The sequence below is a fragment of the Nothoprocta perdicaria genome, unplaced genomic scaffold (genome assembly GCF_003342845.1).
Source record: "Nothoprocta perdicaria isolate Ctin4 unplaced genomic scaffold, notPer1 scaffold_0, whole genome shotgun sequence".
NCBI classification, from domain to species: Eukaryota; Metazoa; Chordata; class Aves; order Tinamiformes; family Tinamidae; genus Nothoprocta; species Nothoprocta perdicaria.
In genome coordinates this window covers 958,529-982,349 of record NW_020454092.1, presented here as the reverse complement: position 1 = coordinate 982,349, position 23,821 = coordinate 958,529, and the positions used below count along the sequence as shown (strand labels likewise).

At 35.9% G+C, this 23,821-nt stretch overlaps 1 protein-coding gene across 7 annotated transcripts; it reads right to left on the bottom strand.

The window, feature by feature from the left end:
- Positions 1–163: 163 nt before the first annotated feature.
- On the bottom strand, positions 164–23,772 carry METTL8 (methyltransferase like 8). 7 transcript variants are annotated; one of them, XM_026044852.1, is made up of 12 exons: positions 23,720–23,772; positions 22,834–22,920; positions 18,521–18,579; positions 17,547–17,702; positions 13,664–13,755; positions 8,391–8,788; positions 7,763–7,812; positions 5,206–5,269; positions 4,734–4,873; positions 2,449–2,555; positions 2,295–2,360; positions 164–705 (listed from the first exon to the last, which is right to left on the bottom strand). In XM_026044852.1, exons 4-12 carry the CDS (start codon positions 17,687–17,689, stop codon positions 515–517), a joined length of 1,251 nt encoding a protein of 416 aa, XP_025900637.1. In that variant the 5' UTR covers positions 17,690–17,702; positions 18,521–18,579; positions 22,834–22,920; positions 23,720–23,772; the 3' UTR covers positions 164–514. The 7 variants fall into 7 exon arrangements, with proteins under 7 accessions (XP_025900637.1, XP_025900715.1, XP_025900353.1 ...); XM_026044930.1 differs by having other exon boundaries at positions 18,525–18,579; XM_026044568.1 differs by lacking the exon at positions 18,521–18,579.
- Between the last annotated feature and the right edge of the window lie 49 nt (positions 23,773–23,821).

The following is a 23,821-nucleotide window of genomic DNA, read 5'->3' as shown; positions in this document are numbered from 1 at the left end:
TAATGTAAATCAGATTCTGTCAAAACTTTCCTTCTGCTGAATGTAGAAAGTAATGGTTTGTGTTTATGCACCAAAATATTTCCTCCAAAAGAGGAAATACAGTGGTTAAAGGAGACACAACTCAAAAATTAAGCCAGCAACCCTTGTTGTGTAAATGAGAACATATATCCTCATTCTCCAAAATTCTGAAAGAAATGTAATCAGTATAATACTTGTTAACACATCACAAATTTCAACAAGAAACTGGATACATTCTAATTTTTATTAAGCATTCATATTCAAGGCAGTAAAATAGTTCAAGGTCATAGTTTTGAGCAGATTAATGTATGTCCCTTTATATAAAGCAGAAGTTAGAAAAGCAACTTTTTCAAGATCATTTTCAAATACATACATTTATAAAACATCAAGGAAGGGTTCTTAGTTCAATAGTTTTCTCCTTTTCAGTAGCCAATACAAGATTTATAGTGAACATACATACTCAAATTTGCTTCCATTTCTGGAGGTTATGGTATATTTAACCATACGGGTCCTTTTTGGTTGTTTCTTCAGGATTATTCAGAGGCAGCAGCAATGGTTTCTGGAACTTGCTCTGTATCCAGACTCGCTGCATTTTGACTTTTTTCTTTCTGTTGACTTGTAATCGCCGATCAACTAAATTTTGTACTTCAGTTAATCCAGCCAAGCTGAACATGCTCCATACCTCATCTGTTTTTTCATATGAAGAATTATAATAATTTAAGGAAAATTGCAGAATAGAATGTAGTAATTAACAACCTGCAGTTCATTCAAAGATGAAACTAATTCTATTTTACTATTTGAAAGATCATGAAAATGACAGGAAAAAAATTTCTGTTAATAAATCCACTTTCCTAGTTTTCAGGTATATTACAGAAGAAATGTCATGCTGAGACCCAAAGCACATAGGTTATTATTTATGGCATTTATAGATCTCTCTCTTAGACGATTCAGCTAAGCTAGGGTTGAGGAAAACAAACACACACCACTCGGTCATTGTTTTCATATTATCAATTTAAAATACAATAAAAAATACTGATTTAATCTGCCAATCCACACATCTATGACAATGTAATTATCTCATTTACAGTCACAACTGAACACCTTTTAAAGTTTCTCTTTCATTAGTACATATAGAACATCTTTTCAAAAATTGAGAAGGCTCTTAGAATTAAAGTGGTTTCCTAGACATGTCCTAGATCCTCTTTCTCACCTCTAAAATTACCCTAGCTGTGAGAAATTCTGATCCATCTCAATTATTTACAGTCTAGTTTACAGAAAAGTAGTGTAAAGCTAACTTTTACAACTTTCAGCTGCTGGCTGTCAGACTAAGCTGACCGTCAACAGAACCAGGTGAGTAGAAGAGAAAAGGGCAATAATCATCCATGGCCAAGAACTGAGCTTAGCTCCCAGAGAAAGGGCAGCCACATGTATATAGCCAGGGCTTATCAACATGGCAGACAAATATCAGGCCCTGACCATTATTTTTCCAGGCCTGTTTGTCTGAATTTTAAAAATACTTCAACAGTATTTGATAATCTCACAAGATGTTTAAACAAAGAGAAATTCTGGCAGTAGCTGCAAGCAATCCTGTAGATCCTCAGATCTAACAAATGATGTCATTGACAACAACCAAGAAAAAGTTATGAACCTATAAAAAGCTTCTTGTTAAATCAAGATGGCAATTTCATGGCACCTTAACCAGGAGAAGGCAACATGCAAGACACAACTGCACCAGGTAAACCTGAAGATAAACAAAATTCAGTCCAAGAAATTTAACACTAATTCAGATTTGGTGTTGCTTACTGGCAAAAAAAAAGAAAAAAAAAAGGCAAAAAAATTTACTCTGGCTTATTATTTATACCTAGAAATTTAGAATCAAAGTAGATGTACATTGCTGGTCAGATTTTGTGTTCTCCTTAGGGCTCTGCTATTGTGATTTTCTAAGCTCACAGATCTGATGTAATTATGCTGTTATAAGGAAAATGCGTCTTGCCAAATAGAGACAAAAAACAACTAAATAAAAATTATTTATTTATAGTAACTCTAGCTGCTCCTTTCTGACCTCAACCATTCTATAATTCTGTGTAATTCTGTGAAGACAGACAGATAAAGAAACAATATTGTCTGAAAATGGAAACACAAGAGCTTTGGGCTTTTTAAAAGCAGAAAATAGGAGAAGAAAAAAACTTTAAAATTCTGTTTTAATATGAGCTTTTGTAACTCAAATCATCTTGGGAAACAGTCAACACTTTCTATAAAACTAAATCATTTCATACCTTTGGTAAAGAAATAAACTCTGGTTCCATCTCCTCGTACATAAAAATTTTCTGACAAGCAATGACCTAGGAAATTAAAAGAGTAAAAAGGCAAGCCATGTTTTCAAAGAGAGTTTAAATTAAATAGTAAAATATAAAAACATTCAGTAGTTACCTTTTTTAAAACGAAGTTGAGACATATCATATCTTCCATAATCTCGAAATAACAACATTCCTCCAGGTTTCAGTAGTTTAGCCAACCTATTTACAACTCTTTGCATCCTTAGAAAATAGAGGGAATAGTAGTGAAATTTCCAAAGAAGACTGTTTAACATTTTTTTCCCCCTAGATGTTTGGAATATACACAGATTTCTGAAATCAAGATGAGAATGTGTGTTTATTTTTACTACGGAAAGCCGAGATACCGCAAACCCAGTTCAAACCCTTCCTTCCTCAGAGAAGTAGAAGGGCAGAGTGAGAGATGTGGAAGCAGGGGGAGGGTAATTTAATGGATAAGTAAGGTAGGCTGCTGTATCTGAAAAGAACTAGAGAAAATAAATTCCTCCTTAAATATGCAAGATCAGCATTACTGCATAACAAGCTCCTGCATCTTAGTCAGCTTTCTCCCATTTGGTACTTATCTAACAGCAATGCAGACATCCTACCTTGATGTTTATGGGACTGAATTAGGAGATTATTCAATATATACTTTTGGAGCATGAGATCTCTTGTTTTTCATGCATGATATTGGCAACAAAAGAAAAAAAGATAGTTCCACATAAGAATAATGGACCGGTCAAGAAAATGCATAGCACTACACACTTTGCCTACACAAACATAAGTTTGGGGCAAAAACAATGCACAGAAATTGAAGTGCTGTGAGAAATCTGGTCTTTTAGGATTAAATCACACTAACCACAAAGCATGAGGAAAGTTTAATATCTTTCAAATTCTGAGACCAACTTTAAGAGGGGACTTATCAGAAGACAAGTGTGTTACCTTTTAGATACAAAACCAATCACAGGAGCCCAAAGAGAAACCACTAGGTAACAGTGGTGCAGATCACAGCTGCGCATCTCTTACACATGTTTTCCAGGTCTCCTAAATACATATATTTGAAGTTTGCCACCATCACTCTCAGTTTTCTTTTCCAATATCCTTCATTCCAAAATTCCGGTATTTGAATATTAAGCAACAAGGGGCTGGATTACACTTTTCTTTATAATTTTAATTCTGGATGATTTTATCACACAAATGAATTACACGGGTATTTCTACACAGGTATTTGCAAAAACAGTGATGTCAGCCTTTGGCTGTTAACACAGGGAGAAACATAGACAAATACTTTTATTCTCAAATAATTAACAGAAAAAGACCCACAGAAGTTTAGATAGAACATCTGATTACTGCTTCTCCCAGCAAAGGGATTCAATGAATGCGTCTCTATTGTCTAATTTCCTCCTGGCTGCATCACTGTAGTTACAGAGATCTGAGATCTACTGCTTGTTTTTTTTTTTTACTTTTTTTTTTTTTTYTTTTTTTTTTTYTTTTTTTTTAAATCTGGACCCAGGCATTGCATGACTCATACGCTCATCTCTGAACAAACAGGAAGGAGCAATATCCTATATGGGATAGATTTTTTTCTGTAAAGCTAATCATTAATAACGCAAGCAGGCAGGCAAACAAGCCTCAGATTTAGGCAAATAGTGCTCTCTTTGCCAAGCCCATTTTAATGATATTCTTAAAGCAATAAATGCCCTATCATACACAGGGAACACATTTCCCTTCTTAAGGTCTAGTTAAAGAAAGAGTCAAGTAGTTTAATTTACATGTGGTCTTTCACACTTTCCCCATTAAAAAGTGTATTTTCAAAACTAGCTAGCTTTAACCACCATGAAGTTTAGTTCATTAGACATTGCCAAGCATTTAGTAATAAAGCTAATAGCTCTCAACATAATACTATGCAAGCAAATTAGATTAACTTTTCCTAATCCAAATAAACCAAAACACACACAGAACTGTGTAGCTTAAGAGGCCATCTTATATACATCTATGGGGGGCTTAATCAGCAACCTAAATCTTTATCAATATATTGTAAGATATTAAAACAAGAATGTTTGCTTTTGATCACTAAGAATAATTTCCTTTTGAAGGGCTAGCAGTCAGTTTCTGGATTTGTAATTTTCTTGAAGCACTGTCAGTTTGAATAGGAATGTGTTTTGTTAGAAACCAATTTTATTGGTTTAATTTGGAGACAGGAGGTTTCCTAATTAAGTAGTCTGACCAGCTTGTCTTTCTAGCCTGAAAATGGGAAACAGCATTTAAAATACCTTGTTTTATATACATCATATCTTACTAAATAATAAATTAAAGATTCATCATCTTCCTTTGATATTCTTGAAAATCTTTAGTGATAAAAGAGATTTAACCTATTTGCTTTGCCCTTTAGTCTTCATTTACCTGTCAGGATGAATAGCAGAGAGCACAAAGACAAGGAGAATGACATCCAGGATCTCATCAGGAAAAGGATAGGGTAAAGCATCATCACACACATCATGAACAAAGGCAAAACACCAGGCTGAACTGTAGGACGAATGTGACTGTCAGGAAAAAGATGAAAAGAGGCCCAGAGATAACAGTAGTAGTTAATACGTTTACTATGACTCAAGAAACTTTTTTTCCTTCAATTATTGAGTATTGTAAAACATTTCATACAAAAGCCTATTCTGACTGGTATCTTGCTCAAGCTGAGACGCAAGCTCACTGATGGTATTCATTCCTCCCTTGTACAGAGTAAGACTTTGTTCTTTGGAATACTGAAAACTTCAGTTGAAAGTTGTCAAAGCCATCATGTTCTTTTTCATAAAGATGGCTTCCTGGCAGCCTCCTGAATTACAGGCTTACAAGATACTAAAGTGAGCATATGAATTACCTTTACCAGATCCACTGCTCCTGAAGCAAAATCACAACAGTAGAGAAAGGTACCAGGTGTATTGCTAGGAAAACAAAACCAACATCAGTTAAAGAATTATTATTGAAAAGATGAAAGTCTACATCACTAGTCTTGGCAGTACACATAGCCCTTTGGGGTTCTCTGCAGGTTTGATCAAGCATGCCTTATTGATGTCTAGCACCTGGAAAGCCACATAGCTTGTAATGAAGCAAGAGGGCAGACAGATTTGTAAGAATACCAACAGGCAGTTAGTATAAAAAGAATTATGGTCTTGTCAGGCAAGAAGTGGAAAGGAAAAGAAAGAAGGTCACAAAGGGCTGTCAGGATTGATGGCAATGTCCTAGTGCTGTATTACATAAATACACATGAATAGGTCATATTTTCTTACAGAAGCATTGAACTGGGTCTCTTTCATTAGCCCATGTAAGTAGGCTAATTAGCAATGAGTTTTGGGGGGCTTTTTTGTTGTCTTTTTCAGAGCTGAAAAGGTCATACACAGTTCTGTGGAGGCTTGGGATCCCAAGTGCCACATGCCTTATTTTGATTAAGATTAAGCAGTACTGGCTGTTTCCCTCTACTATCCTCTTTCTTTTATAACCAAGATGAATACAGGTTTTCTGTGGAAGATAGGAATATTGTTTTCTCCTCCTCCCATTCTAAGAGACTAAGCCAGCTGCAAATTTCCTTGTACATCAGACACTAGTAACTCTGTGGAGAAGCTTTTCTTAGCTCCTAAAAACCTCTCTAAAGGAAATTGAGCAAAGACATCAAGATCCAACTGTGGGACAGTCTCATGATTCCTGAACAGATACTTTCCCGTAAAATACTGGAGATTTTGGATAAAATTTTCCTTAGAAAGGAAAAGAGAGAAATAAGGTAGTGCCTGTGATATCTCATAGCGCACATAGCTAAACAAGTGACCTGCCTCTGAGCATTCCTCGGGTTGTAGACCAAATTCTACTTCAGTATTTATATCTGAACAAAAATTTCATTAGCTCTGTGACTATCATGAAAGTCTGTGAGCTTAGGTCTTAGATTACCAGGGATGAGCACAAGAAGCTAGGCTTTGGACCCAGTCAGATGCTTGAGAAAGATCAGGCCACTTACACACAAATGACTGTTAAGAGTGTAGGCTCGTATTCCAAACAGAATAGGAGCTCTGAGAAAGATCAATTTAAAACAAAGACACATCTTGATCTGGATGGATATTTCATGACGCTTTGTATTAAAAAGCACAGACAATTTCCAAGGAGAGGGTGTTTTAAGACTATGTTACAAACCTAGGTATATATTTTTTCCTAGCTAAAGTGGAACCATACTCGAATCAGGCTCTTTTTGCATGTATGCTAAAGGAAATTTTTATAAATCTGGTAATTTTACAGACTAGAAAAAACTGTGCTAAAAATTATTTAAGAGGCAAGAGATGCTTCCATCAGACAAAAGTGTCAGTTTTTCAATGCACTGATCTGATCATCTAAAAGATTTGCATAAGAATAGAGATCTCAAGGTAAAATACCAAATGAATGGATCCTTAATTATCAAAAATGCTAACCTATGACTAATGCCTCTCATGAGGCACAGCAGGAAAGTTTGTCTTCTGTTTTTCAATAGAAGCACTTGGGATCCTTCCAATTCCATTATGTAGTTATTTCTCAAACTTTTCATTGGACATAGGGCTCCCCTTTCCTTTTATGTGTCTGAAGCAAAGAATCTGTTTGGGGACAAAAATGACATGCTAGCATTGTAATAGGCTTCACGTATGATCCTAGTATACACACGTTTCCGTTTGTGTATCCACAAAACGGAGTACTTTCACACTCTGGTGATGCTAGTAATGGTACCAGGGTGCTTGACCAATAAGAACTCTACTGTATACATGGAGGCATAAAGAAACCTATTCCAACCTCCCTTGATACACACATCATCTTTCCAACAAAACCTGCCTGCCTGCCAGGAAGGGTATGCTGTCATAACACCTTTTTCTGAAAACAGAAGCTAACTGGATTAGTTGTCTCAAGGAATTAAGTAATGCAGTACAGGGCTTGTGCTTTCCTTGGCACTAAAACCTGAAGCAACATGACAAAGTATATTAGTCAAATTTGAAATAAAACTTCTTGCCAGTAATCATGTGCCATTATTTACTGTCTTTGATTTTGGTCCCTTGAAGAAACAATACCTGGTAACTGTTTGGAGACATGAGACAAAGGACAAGGAAATTTAACTTACCTGAGATTAACTACCAAAAGTCAATTTCATTCTGAAAACAAATATACTTCTTCAGCACACATGGTCACCTCAAGTCTAGAGCTGAACAGTGTAAGGAATATATTGTAAAGGCACTACCTGCAGGTTTTTTTTTGTTGTTGTTTGGTTGGTTTTTTTTTGTTTTTTGTTTTTGTGTGTGTGTGTGGTCTGGAATCAATCAGAAATTCAGGACTCTAAAGAAGTCCAGGCAACCCTCCTCGGTCTAGCACCAAGATTTGAAGAAGATATGGAAGAAGGCAACTTTTGTATTTGAAAATCTGACACTACCTACCATAGAACTTTCAAAATAGGAAAGACACTATTTCCAGCACCACAACCAACCTAGTATTGAAAGAGAAAGAGAAAGTTAAAATAAATAAGCAAATAAAGCATCATATTTTAATTTTTTGTTGTCTTAAAGATCCTGCTTACCAAGTAATTTAAGACTTGAAGATATCTTGGACAGGAAAGGAAAAAATTGCTTATGCAAAAATGCTCATATCACTCCTCCTATGACTAAATTTCCCCTCAATATCTTTCCAATGCTACGAAAGAACACAGCTCTGATGAACAATTGCATAGGAAAAAACAATATTCTTGTGTAATTTCACTATCTGGCAAGAACGTGTTGACTATGGAGAACAAAGCGTTTTAAGCAAGAACTTTCACTAGGCATTTAAAAACTCAGTATCTAGTGACTTTCAATGGAATATAGACATCCCAGATCCTAAATTGGAAGAAAATCTAAAGGAGAAACAAAACCTAGATCCTACGTTCTTCTGAAAGATATTGCCTTAATGAATGTAGTACTTAAATTTCTGAATGTTTACATTCTAGATAGTCATTAAGCATCTTTATCAATATTTTTGAGAAATTTCGTAGAGTTGTAAATCATAGGAGGCATGTTTGGAGTGCATTACCTCTAACACTCTATAAGCAGCACCACTACCAGGAAAGGATTCTAGCTTGCCAAGTTTTTCTCTACAGTCTTTACCCTGAGGATTCAGAGTAACAGATTTTGCTTGTTTTCTGCTATATTTTTGTCGTTGCACAGAAGTAGAGTGTTCCCCATAATTATTCCCCAAGTATTCTTTTCCTTTCTCAAATGTTCCAGGAAAATCCTTGTGAAGAAAACTGCTAGTAATATTTATTTTTATGGGTTCTGAAGATTTTTCCTCTGTTTTCAACTGTTCTCTCTTATTTTCTGGAAGAATTTCTGGGAACTCCAGAAACAACCAATTGCGATCCTTGAAAAAGTTATTCTTATGAGTCTTATAAAATTCATTCCAATATTTACTGGCTTCTCTCTCATATTTATCTGAAATGAAAAACAAAACAAAAATGGGGTTAATATGAGCTTAACTGCATAATAATGTAAACACCATAGAATTCGGACCCCAAACCTACAGTTTAAGAAGTGTGCTTCCCATATTCCACATCTTTAAATAAAAACACACAGATTCTGGGTATTTTGGGTTTCATCAAAAACTCTATGACAGTTTAATTAGATTTTATTACAGGATGGGACGGATGGCCTTTCTGCATCATCAATTCTGCTGGCATACAGTGACATAATAAGACAGCATCACTATCACTAGAACATGTAGTCATGAGTTTCTTAGACCATTTTTCACATCCCAAATTATAAAACCAATGGCTCTTTTCAATTACATATTTTCCATGATTTTTCCAATTTAAGAAATACTGAATTGAAATTTATTCCATGATTTATGAAACTACGTGAGCAACTGAAAATCTGACAGCAACATCCATCTTTCTAGAAACATCAGTTATAAATCTGTTTCCTTGAACTGATCAATGCTATTGCATAGCCAATAAGAAAAAAAAAAAAATTCACATCCATTCAAAAACCCCCTTTTGACAGAAAATAACAAAAAAGCAATAACAATTCAGAAACTATAGAATGGCTTCCTTATTGAAGTTTAAAAACTTCAAAAAAGTTTTATAATGGACCTTTGTGTAACTTTTAATTCATAAGATATATTCCTATGGAATAAAAAAAAGGCACTGGGAAGGACTTTGACTTGATTAAGTCAAAGAATTCACAATGCTTTCACCTAAAAGTTCGTTTAACCTGTTTTCTTTTAACCTAGAAGTTTAACACCTCCACTGATGGAGGTTGGACAACTTCCTTCTGTAATATATTCCAGTCTTTTACCACCTATACAGTTAGAAACTTTTTTCCATTACTCAACCTGATTTTTTTCCATTCTTGTCCCATTAACAGAGCAGATAGAGAAAAGATTAATCCCTTCTTTTTGCAAAAGCTATTTATTTGAAGACTTTCATTATGTTCTCCCTAAACAATCTCTTTTCTAGATTTTCTAAGTCTTGCACACATACCTACACCTAGAAACCATGATTCTAAGAGTTCTGATCATTTTTTTCTTTTCTAAATTCCAATTGATACACTTCTTGGTGCTGTACTTCAGGAAAAGACATTATCAACACAGAGCAAAAGGAATATTTAATGAGTCTTACAGGCTGTAATCCTTTTCATACATCTTGGCTTGCCATTTTGCAACAGCATGACACTGCTGATTCAGATGGTGATTCACCAAACCCTCAGATCTTCTGCAAAACTAATACCTAACCAATTGTTCCAGAACCCAGTAACCCAGTATTTTTTTTCCCAGGAAATTATTCCTAAGCGAAGTGTTTTGCACTTATCATCAGCAAATTTGATTCCATTTCTTTCATCTCATTATTCCAATTTGTCAAGGTCTTTCTCAGTTCTAATACTCTCACCATGCTCGAAACACCTCTTCACTTATTATCGTCTTCAAGTTTCCCATTCTTGAATTCACTAATGAAAATACCAAACAGCACTGGATACCAAACAAAATGGTGTTCTGCCCGTACCACCTTCCATTCTGAAAGAAACTCTCTAGCATTCATTCACTCAGCAGTAGTTTCATTAGACCTTTCTCATCTAACTTGCTTATATGATATCAAGTAAAACCCAGTTGAAAGCCTAATTAAGGAGCAGTTTTAGAACATCTGCTGTTTTTTCCTTATCTTCAGGGCTCACAATCTTCTCCAAGAATGAAATTAGCCTGATTTTATATGATTTATTCTTGAAAAATATTTGTTGGCCAGTATTCATCTCCCTTGTTTTTCCAAACCCAGTGTCTGCAAGCACTTGATTATTTCTTCCAGTATTTTTCCAGGATTTAAAACTGTAATTCTCTAACTCTTCTCTGTCTGTTTCCTATTAAAAAAAAAAAAAAAAAAAAAAAAGTAATTTTGGTCATCCATATACCTACGGATGTGCTTTGTAACCTGTGCTTTCTCGCTAATGAATAAGTCATCTTCTCACCCGCACTAACAGCGCTAGCCACTAGACTGCATCTACCCCCTACAAAGGGAGACTGATAAAAACGTAAGAATTTCAGCTTTTTCAGCATCTCATCTGTTGAGAATTTGCCCTTTTTCGTCTCTCCTGCTAAGAGAGAACAAATCTTTTTCTTGTTTTTCTCTCATTCCCAAAGCTTTTACAGAAGTATTTCTTGTTACCCTTGACATCTCCTGCCAGCTTTACCTCCTAAAATGTAATATCTTTTTGATTCTGCCCCTATCTACTCATATTATTTGTTTAGGTACTCTTTAAAAATACAGTACATATATTCACTTATTATGCTCACTTAAATCTTAATGCACTTGTTTCTAAATTGCTACTGTTTTCAAAAGATAATTCTGAGATAAGACACAGTGATAAGTAGTGGGAACTGGCAAGGAAGTGGAAGCATGCTTTGTCTTAAAAATCTGAGTAATTTTTAAAATTTAACATTTAATGCATTCTATTGTATTACTAAAGGACAAAACTCAGGCATGTTGAATAACTGTACAGAGCTATTTCACAGTGTAAGTGAAGAGTTAATTGAGGTCATCTATATAAGACTTCAGTAGTCTTATGTTGCATATTTATAGAGATTGCTCAGCTCAAAGATAAAAATAAATCTTTTACTCAAAAGATTCATAAATCATCATCACCCCTTGCTATAGTTACTATTTTTTCTACAGGTTTGTTCAGAACTCTGTATTTAAATTCCCAGCATGTTTTCTAGATTTCAGAATGGATTTAATAAACGAAAGTAATGACTAAAGTCTTCAGTACTTAGTACTAGTACTTAGTAAAGAAAAGACTTTACTAATAGTTATTTTCTGAATTCATTAGAAGATAAGGTTAAATATTACTTGCCAAATTCAACAACTCTGTAGTCTTATTTTGTTAGTCTCCAAAAGTTTCCTAAAATGGGGTGGACAGTTATACTCTTGGCACCTGGGGTTTGCTGAAGGAGAGGGGAGGTTTGCTCATTTCATTTTAAAAAGCTGCTTGACAACTGAATTTTCTAAAGAATTGATGAATGTGCCCTTCTGAAGTAAAAGCAATCTTTTACTTGGTCCTTTTTTTTTTTTAATTTTCTTAATAGAGTTTGTTATGATATGTATTTGATACTACACCAGTTGTCATGTCTGAGAAAAAAACAGGACACATTAATAAGTATTTCAAGTACATAAAATTAGTATCAGAAGTTGATTCGGTTTTACTTCTGTTTTACTGAGGCTGACCAGAACTACTCTGTTTTAGTGATATCATAGTATTATGGAAATCTTTTTTCTCCTTTTTATTGTAATTTCTAAGGCCCCAAAATAATCTGCTCATTAGCCTCAGTCTAGTTCATTGTGAACACAAATAGACCAAAATGTACTTCCACTTGGAGAATGAAGCTGAAGCTATTTGAAGGAATAATGTCAGCAGTGCTCACCTATTCAAGCTTTAAACAGAGACGCATTCATGGGAAATGTCTTTGGATTCTTGTATGTCTTGGTAATAGACAAAAGCTTGATTATTTCATTTCTAACAAGCATGAACTACGTTCTAATTGACTGTAGATGAAGAGGAAAAGGTTCCTTGAGCCGCATGGTTAAACAGCTTACTTGTCAGCCATGAGCTCATTTTCAACTGTTTCATACAAAAACAATGAAAATATTAGATGTCAATTTTGAAAAACAAGTATTGTCGTCCTGGATTAAGACAAAGAGAGACAAGAACATAAAAGGGCAGGATGAATGGAAGGTCCAGAATAGGGTCAGTTTCAGCTTAGTATGCAAAGACTGCTTCTCACCAGCTATCTTCCAAAGAGATTGTCTATTTGCTGTACTAAAGCACACAAAGAAGTAGGTGTTAGGAAAAAAGAGGTCTCCAGGGCATCCAAACTGAAGAAGGGCACACAATCCAAGATACCTTCAGAGGTATCTTTCAAATACAGTCCAGCAGGCACCCTAGTTGTATCAATTAAACTGAACAGAGAGTCATCAAGAAACTATCCAATTTGACAGCTTCGAGACACACCAAGTAAACTGATGGCAAGGCCACACAAAATAATTATCTTCAGAATGTCTATCTAACAAAAGAAAATAAAAATCCACTTTTTAAAATGTTACAATCAACTTAGTACTCCAGTTTTGACAAAAAGATTTGGTCTGGAGTTTAATACGCCAGTTTGAACCTAAAGCTATCATTCTACAGAAACAGAAAATAAAATGGAAGTTTCCCCTCTACGGAGAAGCATGAAATTCCTTAGTCATTTATAGAGTGGACTCTGCACGATGCATGGGAACACCTTCCACATGAAGTGGGCACGTTGCATCCTGAAGTACTTTCAGCTGCCCAAAGCACCAAGCAGGAACCAGTAACATAACTTTTATGGTACCTACCTGAAATATGGTATTATGTAGAAACACTAGCCCTCTGAACAGGGCAGATTTCTTGCAAAGTATTTGCATATTGTATAGGGGAACTTTAGATCCGAATTCACCTGCCTGTGAATTCACTCCTTTTGGTGAAGGTAACAGTCTGTGTGATGGAAGGTTTATTCTGCAATACTGCAAAATGAGGGACAGAACTGGCAATCTCAACATGCCGACTTCATTATCTTACCTAAAGCCTGTTGCGCCCCAAAAAAAGACAAAATTGCTCCATTAAGTGAATTGCAAGCAAAATGCACTTTGTAACAAACCTCTCAGATAACAAAGAAAATTACAAAAGATAGATCTAGTATGAAACATTTAAAATGAAAGGAATGCTGTTGAACTTTTAAAGTATCTTCAAATGCTTTAATACCTGTTGTTAAAATAGGAATTTTTAAACCATTATGCAATTTGTTACCTTGGTCTTCTAATTGGACTTTAACAAGCGAATTCTCCGCTGCTTTGTCCTTGGCATGCTGCTCCTCTTCTTGTGACCAGTGCATGTGGTCCCTGCAAAAAGGTAGTTGAAGAATATGCCTTTAAATACTTTTTTTTTTTTTTTTTTGAGGGGTGGGGCGCAAGAGAGCAGTCTCAAATTAGCTACGTTGTTTATTCCAATATTACAAAACTACATGCTGATGCAAGATGCTCATTCAGTTGAGCCCAAACCCAAGGAAATCTGGAACTCCAACAGATTCAATCTAAAAAAAAAAAAAAAAAAAAAAAAGATTTTTTTTTCTTTTTGCTTTCCTCTTACCTCCAACTGCCACTATGCTGACAGACAGTTCTCCTAGCCAACAATCTTAGCTGATTATTTTCACTAACTCCATTGTACACCATCTTTTTTTTTTCCTTTGAGATACTCTCTAGACTTCCTTTTGCTCAATAATTCATCACTTTAGCAGTGACAAAAAATGTAGTATCATTTCTTTGTTTTCTCATATTAGCCTTCATTTTCTAACTATATGAAAGAAATCCATTTTGTTCAAGTAATGCAATATATAGTATATTCCAGCAAAAACATTGCATTGGCTTAGCTTTTCCACTGAGCTGACAGTCACAGTATTTGGTATTAGATAACCTGAAATGTGTCAAATAGAACCATACTTCCTTTGAACTCACTCAACAATTTCATGATAGGCAGGGGTTAGCGAGATGTTTTGCAGTGCCTATGCTTGTTTATCTATTTGGAATCAGTATCATAGAAAACAGTGCTATAGTGTTAACTTAATAAAATATTTAGCTATGATCTGCAAACAGCCACTATGGCAGGAGTCAAGATTTCAAAAATTGTTATTCCTATGTTTCAAATACTTCTATTGTTTGTAGTGCAAACAAATGACCACAAGGAGACTGGCAGTTAAAAACAGACTTCAGTCTATTACAGATAAAAACAAATTACATTGATAAAACTCAAGTGAAACAACCAAGAAAAACTTTCCATCTACAAAGGGGCTGAAGTGGTAGGCACCTTTGTCTTAAGAATGGAATTACTATATAGGATACAGGGTTTATAGGAGTGTGTTTCAAGTCTCCCATTAGATTTGTACTTGACTTGGATATAGACCTATTAGCAAAGATCTGATGCAAGAAGCCTCTCATATTAGTAATGTTTATGGTAGGAGGAACAAAGGTCACTTAGCTAGGTAATCAGCTATTCATGAAACAGAACCTACTCCACCTATTCAAGCAGAGTAAGCGGAATTGCTGGAACAAGATTTTACCTATTCAGGGAACAGAAAGAGGATTCTATTGAAAAACGGAGAACAAGACATCTGTAAGAAAAAACAAGCACTGCTATGATGGTTCCAGAGTCTATGCTATGCATTTGTGTGAAGTCATTCACTTAACATTATATTAATTCATTAAATATACACAGAATCAAGCCAAGACCTCATCCTAATGGCCTAGCTCCTGCATTCCCTGCAGATTCTGTGTTTGCATCAGGTCACAATGAGGAGTGCCCCAAAATGTCCTGGCAGCTTTTTGAAATGAAGCAGCTGCCCAAGATGCCGCAAAATCTTTCAGGCTAAAGACTGAAAAGCTATGAAGTCAGACAACAGAATTCAAGCAATCTATTAGACCCTAATGTTAATTAAATCATTTTACTGAAAACCTATGACCAAAATCCCACAGATTTCAGTGGGAAAGGGAACAATATAATAACTTGAAAAGGGCTGATGGTGTCCACAATTTATCTAGCATCTTCTCATTCTATTCTTGCTGACAAAAAGGTAGCTTAGGCCTTGAGTGCTTCTCTTGGTTAATTGTGGTAGACTAATTGGCATGTATTTGTCTGCTTGCCTCAGACTTCCTTGTGTTTCCTCCTTTTTGCCTCAGATTTTCTCATTTCTACTGAAATATTTCTCATTGTTATCCTGTGAAGGTTTCCTTTTTTCTTTTCTCTATTTGTTCATATACAGAGTACTCCTGTGCAGCATTAAGGCTCTCATGATGTGCTGTAGCAGAACAGAACTGAGCCACTGAAGCCACCCTCTTGGAAAAACTTGCTTCCCTCATTGAATTTTTGACCTTGCCCATTCTAGCAAGTTGAAACCAAGGACTAGTCAGAGGCCCATAGTATCTGTCAGAAGGGCTCACTGCATGCTTGCATGCTTGATGAATTTTAACACATCATCATGTGTCTGGTAGAACTCTTATGTACTGGACATACATTATTGTATGTGTCTGAGGTTCTCCATCTTAATTAAAAATTCTTTTTTTCTTTTTGTCTTTCCAAGTTTTTTTCTGTTGCTGAGGAAATATCTTTGGCTCTTTCCTAGAACATCTATATGACAGACATCACAAGCAACAATGGGGCAGTAGCAGCATCAAGTCTTGACCAAAATCTGTGAGCAAGTGGAAACAGCGTAGTTCTAATAAACTATTTAAATAGCTTCAGTGCTTAAAATGAGAGCTCCTTCAGCGTTGTAAACTAGCATAAATACAGAATAACTTTAAGCATGGAAGTGTTTAAATTTAGAAGTGTTTTAAGCTGAACTTTGAAAGTGGCAAAGCAATGTCTCCATTTTAACCACATCAGAAACTGCTAACATGAGTTGACCTGACATAAGATTAGACAGTGCTACTTTCATTTCAGCTTGCTCAGGTTCTCTCTTTTCCATTAGTCTGTTTGCCAACATAAGGTCTAATTATCGCCGAGCCTCTAACACATGAAGACTAAGCCAATTACTAACCTGAATGGAAGAAGAAACTTTTTGCTCCAATATTCAGATTATTCTCGCTCTGAATGACAGAAAAATACCATGGCGAATATCTAAAGCTTAGTACCCAAATTTAATTTTTTACTAGTACTCCTAGTAGCCATGGCGGAGGCTCCTGGTTCCCCGTCAAAAGATGAGTGTCATTTTATAAAATACTTAACAAAATGAATGGAAAACAGGAGGATGTAGTAATCCTCACATAGAATACTGCGGAAGATCTGTCCCTTATGCCTACTCTACATGAATAGATCATGTAGGGTATCTATTCACCCTATTCATGTAGGGTGACCTATTGAGTTCAACTGCTGCTCACGCTGATTCTCCTATCTCCCAAAGGAGAACTCTGATGCATCAGCCAGCTTCAGATCCAAGCAGCCCCACCCAGTTTCAAAGCCTTGTTCTTGATCTATCAGCCCTATGGATTCACCTACAGGTCACTGCCTGAACAATGCTGTTCCCAACAGACCTTTGTACGTCCCCTCCTCACACCACAATCCACCCAGACACGTCTATCACAGTTTGAGAACTCCATATTAGATGGTCCTGAAAGCAGGAAAAACTGAAGCTATACATCAGCAGCTATTTGGAAGAAAATATAAAAAAATGAAACAAAACTGAGTTTTGCTGAGGCATAATGTTACAGAAAAAGGGTGGCCTTATTCTTAAAACCTATTTCTATCTAAAAAATAGTCTACWTTTGAATCAGCTTTWAMAAAAAAAAAAAAAAAAAAAMCYTTTYCMATTAACAGAAGGTACTAAGTCTGCAAGATGCTCAGACACTACACTAAATAAAGATTTATAGAACAAAGACACTTTACACTCAAATACAATTACCATTTATCTTCCAGCTTCCTTGAACAAAAAGCTTACAGGAGTTTGGTCTTTATGCAAGTCACTGACAGCTCCATTACCGTCAGGTCAGTTCTGACGGTCTCATGTTCTCCCTAGCACTACCTTGACAGACACACACACACATAGGTACACGTACACACGTGTGTGAGAAGACAGTGCTAGACATATGTGTGTGTGCGTGCACGCGCGCGTGTGTGTGTAAATCCACCTTAACAGCTATCTTACCACATGTTATGCTCAAAAACCTTGGAAGAATCAGTCAAAATCCGTGATCCAAGTGGAACAGCTGGTCGTCTACTACTCCTGTACCTCTGCTGCATCTTGTTTTTCCTCAGACATAAAGCAGAAAACTTTGTAATGAAATTCATTTTGTTCAGAGACCTACAAAACACAATTAAAGCAAATTACAGTTTTGTGGTAACATAATTGTTTATGTCACTTAAACGAGAAACTGGTCAAATAGTTAAGCACCAATATCAACTTTAAGAATAATCTTTAACTATAATATCAATTCAAATGCTCTGTTTCTTTTCAAATAGCAATGTCCCCTGAGTGTGCTGAAAGCCCAAATAAGCCAAAAGTAGGCTACTGCAAAAAGAGCATCTGAAAGATAAACCATTTTTCTGGTGCAGTTTCAGAGTTCTATCAGGCAGTGAAAAAATAAATAAAACAATAAAACAAATTCGACCTTGTACCTTTAAAAAGACAAGCAAAAAGCAATCAGTAAAGAAACCACTTGTTCTAGCAGGAACATGCTGTCATTGGGCTTGACATTTTTCACCCCACCTCTGAAGGTTACAGTCTTCCAAAGATTTAATTCTGGAGTTTTGACTGTGGTTTTGTGCTTTTATATAGGAAATGAAAGATCCAAACAAGCATTTGTAAAAATTATGCATGACAAGTCATCCCAAAACTTCTACTAAGTACTGTTGGAATCCCTGTTTAGTTTTTCCTTTGATAAGGAATGATTTAAAACATTACATTCATATTCACAATAATTAGAAAGTGCTTTAGATTTTTCTATTATATGTATGATTCTTTCTTATATTGTTGTATTTTTTGGAGTCTCTTCATACAGTATTAATAATGAACAATAACAAGTGTGTATATCTACTACCAGCATTTTGTCTTGTTGGTTTCTTTGGCATATTCTTGTTCATATAGGCTTTCTAGCAGATGAATAAAATAAAATACTCCACCTACTACTTTTACTCTGATGTGCCTTTGTTCTTTTTTCCTCCAAGTGTTCTGCACAAGACTTAAAAAAAAAAAAAAATAAAAAAAAAATAAAAATCACTTTTAGATTGCTTCTTCTGTATAAAGCATGCATACAAATAAAATATATTGGAAATACAAAATATGTTTAAAGAGAAATCACACAGTATAAATACTGACATTATTAAAAAAACATTCTGTGCAAATTGGCTACAAAATGAAGGGGTTTTTTTCTTGAGAAAAATAGTACTACTTGATCATAAGCCTTGTACTGCGAATAAAAAAAGATTAATCTATACACATCAGTACAAAATCTGGCAAAGGAATTGCTTCAATTAACCGAACAATTCCTCATTTAACGTGTACTTTTGAATGAGTCATGTTTTTTAAAAGGCCGTTGTTTATTCATTGTAAGCCCACAAAGGAAGAAAAAAATGAGAGAAAAAAATTCAAATAATAACTTTTCTATTTCCTCTATTTGTCAATGATTTTTTTTCTGCCTTTTGGCTGTCAGTACTAAATATGAATCATGTTACTTTTCATCTCCCGGGACTGCATCATATTACTGGGTTATGGGGCTTCACATTATAGAGAAAATGTAGCACTTAGTCTCATTTAAAAAAAAACTATTTTAAGCATTTCTATTTTTAACAAGTTTATTACAGCTCTTTTTTTAATGTAGTTGAACAACTAAAATAATACCAGTTTACAAGTAATTTTTTTAGAGTTATTATAAACCATCCATACTCTCTTTCTGAAAATATACATACATTACTATTCATAAAATAATGCATAATTATTAGAGTATATGGAATACTATCAAGTAATAGCTATGAGGCATAAAAATTAATACACCTGAGCAATTTCTGCAAACTGTGTGATTTACACAAAGACAAAAGATCATTCTCAAACACACACAAACACACACAAAAAGAAAACCATGATCATAAAATATTATTAAATTATTGAAATGCCTGGATAAAAGAAATCCATGACCACATTGCAAACTGTTTACAAATTTGCTTCCTAAAGACATGAGTTAAGATGCTGCATTTTCTGTACCTGCACTAATATTCAACATAAAATACAATGATTCAGCTACTAGGCTAGTCAAATAATTCTGGTTGGCTTTCTGTATATCTCAGTAAGAACATAAAAAGATGCACAGATGGGAAATACAGTCAGATGCCTAAGATGATCTGGCATCAGTAAGAATCCAAAGATGGAGCTGCTCTTCTGACAATATGACCTTTTCAATGGTAATTGCACAAGTTTAGATGCTAAATCTTGACACATCAAGATAATGCAAGGATAGTGGGGTGGGTGGGGAATTAATTTTCCCGTTGTGTTGAGTGTTTGTCGTAAGGGATCTCCCTGGAGACCTGCACACATCCCTGAGAGCCAGAGAGATCCACAGATCATGAGATGAATGGGCAATCTGGCTACCAACAGTTCATAAAACACCTAAGCAACTGAGAAGCTGAAACGATATTTTAAGAAGTGAGTCATTGTTCCCTTGTTAATTTTGTTAATGAAAAAAGTAACCACCCTTTCTCTTTGTCAGATTAGATGATCATATCTTCAAGAAATGACAACAAGGAATATTGTCCCCTGAAAGAATTAGAACCATTTTTCAGGAAAAAAATAAGGAAATAGAACAAGAGAAACAACCCACTCACTAGTGATGCTCAAAAGTCAAATAGATTTTTTTCCCTCTATAGAGGGCTGCATTTTGGCCTTTTGAACTTGGCCATTTTTACAAAAACAGATCAGATCCTCAGCTTTAGTTGGGAATTTTACAGAAAGTAGCCTTAACAAGCACCTCCCCTCCCCTAGCAATCTATCTTCACACCATTAGTGCAGTTTGGTGAAGGTGGGCACACAAAAACAAGGTTTAACACATTAACTGTCACCTAGATCAGCAATAATACTTTTTGTAATTGATATCAGCAATGAAATCTTCAAAGGATCTCCATAAAGAAAAATTAAAGACGTAAGAGAAAATGATTGTTCTAATCTTGTTCTTAAATAGTAAATTATGCACTAAAATATTTTGTAATCCAGTGATGCACAAAAATGTTTGGGAAGTACAGTTCGGAAACAAATGTCAGAAAAAAAAAAAGGTCATTTTTGACTGAGAATGTAGTTCCTGTGAGCTTCTTGGGTGAAAACGTGTGGACATTTCACGGATTTCTGACAACAAAGTTAGCAGCTCCTCCCATCCTGCAGCCATGAAGGCTAACTCTACAAGTTGTTGAGAAATATTCTGAAAACAATGAACTTCATGCAATTAATTCCCCTATTTAGTACTGGGAAGCTTATCTACACATTTGCCAGTTATTTTCCAGGGCTCTCCTGTAAAACATATATTGATTGCTTTTATTACCACTGAATATCACCAAAACTCTGAACGCCTTAGCTACAAAAAACAGATGCACAAGGTCAAAGAACAATCATAAACACACAGTAAAAAAACAACCTTAAAAAAAAGACAATACAAAAAAAGGTAGTTATGAGTTATCTGTGTATATTTTAAAAATACACTTATACTAATATTTGAAATCTAGATATAACCCAAGAATAACCCAAATCGAGTAACAAAATGATATAGTGGAAGAAGCAGGAAGAGAAGAAATACACGCCCTTTCTGGGCCTCATCCACAGAGCAGGCAACTGAAAGAAGTCTTTAAACACTCTAGAAAATAAAGATAACATTTTCTCCACAGAACTGATACAGCTGAATAATAGTTAAGAAAATCAAGTCAAGAAACTAGAAAATAATACAGATGATCTGGGAAGAAATTAAGGGGTTTGCATCTTATGCAACAAAGTAGCATAGGAATTTGGAAGAGGGAAGTAGAAATGGTGGAAAACCACATGAGAGGCAGCATATGAGCTCTGGGAAACTTCAGAGTTTTCCAGGAGCATTTCCCTATGCATTAGACTATGCGGAGCTTGGCACGAAAGTCTTCTTTGAGAACACCTAATATAACATTTACAGAAAGACAAGCTGAAGGCTTAAAATGCTATTAAAATGTTACTATATTTTACAAAGTGAATAAATGTGCCCTCCTGAGGCTTCATGATTAGTCTTCCAATTATGTTGTTTCTAAAGTGCACCTATTTTTTTTTTCAAGTATGAGATACTGCACAGCTTTTCAAACCCAGCATATCTACAACTCCAAACTGTTTTTCCTACAGGATGCATTATCCCTGGGAATGACAGGGCCTTCTGCGAGACACACAGTGACCTTAGTAAAACTTAACTACATGACTCTGACTACCAACAGTGAAAGAAAAACGAAACAAACAATATATAAATTTTGATTAATAAGGGCAGAGTATTTTATTATTATGACTCCTTAGTTAAAAAAAAGGTTGCTTTTTGACTAGTGTTAATATATGAAAGCAACAAATGCGATTCTAAACTAATACAGAAACATGGAGTAAAAAGACTCTGTTCTTAACACCACTTTTCAGGTAGATCATTAAAAAGCTTTTTGTATTCCTTTGACCATAACTTTCAAATCAAGAAGAAGAAAATAAATCCAATAAGACTACCCATTTACTGAGAACATCTACTGGAGTTATATATGCAGAAGATGAATTTAATTCGAGAAACATTCTTTGGAACAAAATAATTCATGTACATACTATATAATCACTTCTGAAAGCAAGAAAGCAAACAGAATGCTACCGTGGACAATTATTACTGTCCTTACTATCAAAGGGTATTTTAATTTTATAATGGAGTTTCAGGCGTTTAGTCAAGTTCAACATACTTGTGAAAAATATCATGATTTCAACTTCCAAGCCAACTGAAGTTAAAACTATATTTTGATAGCCTAAACTCCATCTTGTAACGAAATTTTCACTTTTGTGCTGGCAGTATAATCGGAAGCTGCACTTATAAATACTATGAACTACAAAAAATTGAAAATGGAAATTAGAAAGATACTGTTCACTTTGTATAAAAATCCTAAATAATACACAGTAATATAAAAAGTGAAATTCACAGAAAATGCCTTAGGTCATAATCCGGCAAACACCTAAACGCCTTTGTTTAACTTAACAGACAAATTGTCCCCTTACTTAACAAGGATTATCTGACAGACATAAAAATTAAATACATAAAGATTCTGTGCGATCCACTCAAAATAAAAGGAATTCTTAACTTTCCCCCACCTTTTTTATCCTTTTTTTTTTCTTTTTCTCCCATGAGGCACTTCACTTCCCTTTCAGTTATTTATACAGTAGAACGTAACACGGAACTGACTCAACAAAATAATCTGCTCACCAGTTCAGCATCAAGAGGAAGCCATCTACGCTAAACACAGCTCAGGAATGAGGGTTCCTAGCGAACCTGTGCACCCTCTGCTGGTTGCTGCTTTGGTAGGGAGGAGGAAAAAAAAAAAGAAAAAAAGTTGAATTTATGTATATATACCATGAAGCTACATTTAAATCTCTTCTTTCAGTCACTGAAACTGCTTTTCAGCTATAGCTTCTACAAAGTACTGGACATATAACTAGACTAACTGACAGATAATGATTTGTCTTTTTTTTTTTTTTTTTAATGATCTTAAAGGGTGCTTAGAACAGAGATGGCAACACGTATTTTACAAGGACCATTATTTACTCTGAAGAACCTCTTCAGAGGTTCTGTACATTTCTACAAGACTCTGTTAAGTCTAAATGGACTTCACTGAGGCGCAGCTTAAAAGTTATTTCAAATCCCATGCACATGCCCCTGCACGTTCAGTCCAACCCAACAGTCGCCACAATCACTGCTAACCACAACTGTGCAGCTGAGCATCGCCTGCGACCGAAAGCTCAGGGTTTTACACGCAGGAACCAGCCGTGCAGACACGAAGCAGCTCCCCCACACAGCGGTACCACCCCCAGCCACGCACCCACCGCACAGCAAGAGCCCGGCAGGCTCGGCCTAACCCTGCAGGGAGTCAGGAAGACCAACGGCCGCCCCCGGCGCCAGGGAGGCCGCTGCAGCCCAGCGCGGGGGCTCGAGCCCCCTCAAGCTGCCGGGAGGCGCCTACTGCTCATCGGGAAGCGGGAAAAAAGGAAGAATGAACCGCCCGTTTAAGTTCTTTTTTAAGCTCCGCTATCCCTACAGCAGCGAGCGGTGGCTCCCCCGCTTTTGCGGAGGGAACCCGAGCTGGAGCACTTACATTCCCACGTGTGGCGCGCGGAGCGCCCTCGGCCGCTCCCGCCGCGCGCTCGCGGGCGGCCATGCGGCCCGCAGCCCGCCCCGCCGGCGCGGCCCGGCCCCC

What these genes read in the sequence shown, in the direction of transcription:
- METTL8 (XM_026044568.1), bottom strand. An exon ending in GAGCAGTGGATCTGGTAAAG is followed by an intron (nt 4,874 to 5,205) that starts GTAATTCATATG and finishes TTTTCCTGACAG; the next exon opens with TCACATTCGTCCTACAGTTC. An exon ending in TCTGCTATTCATCCTGACAG is followed by an intron (nt 2,556 to 4,733) that starts GTAAATGAAGAC and finishes CTATTTTCTAAG; the next exon opens with GATGCAAAGAGTTGTAAATA.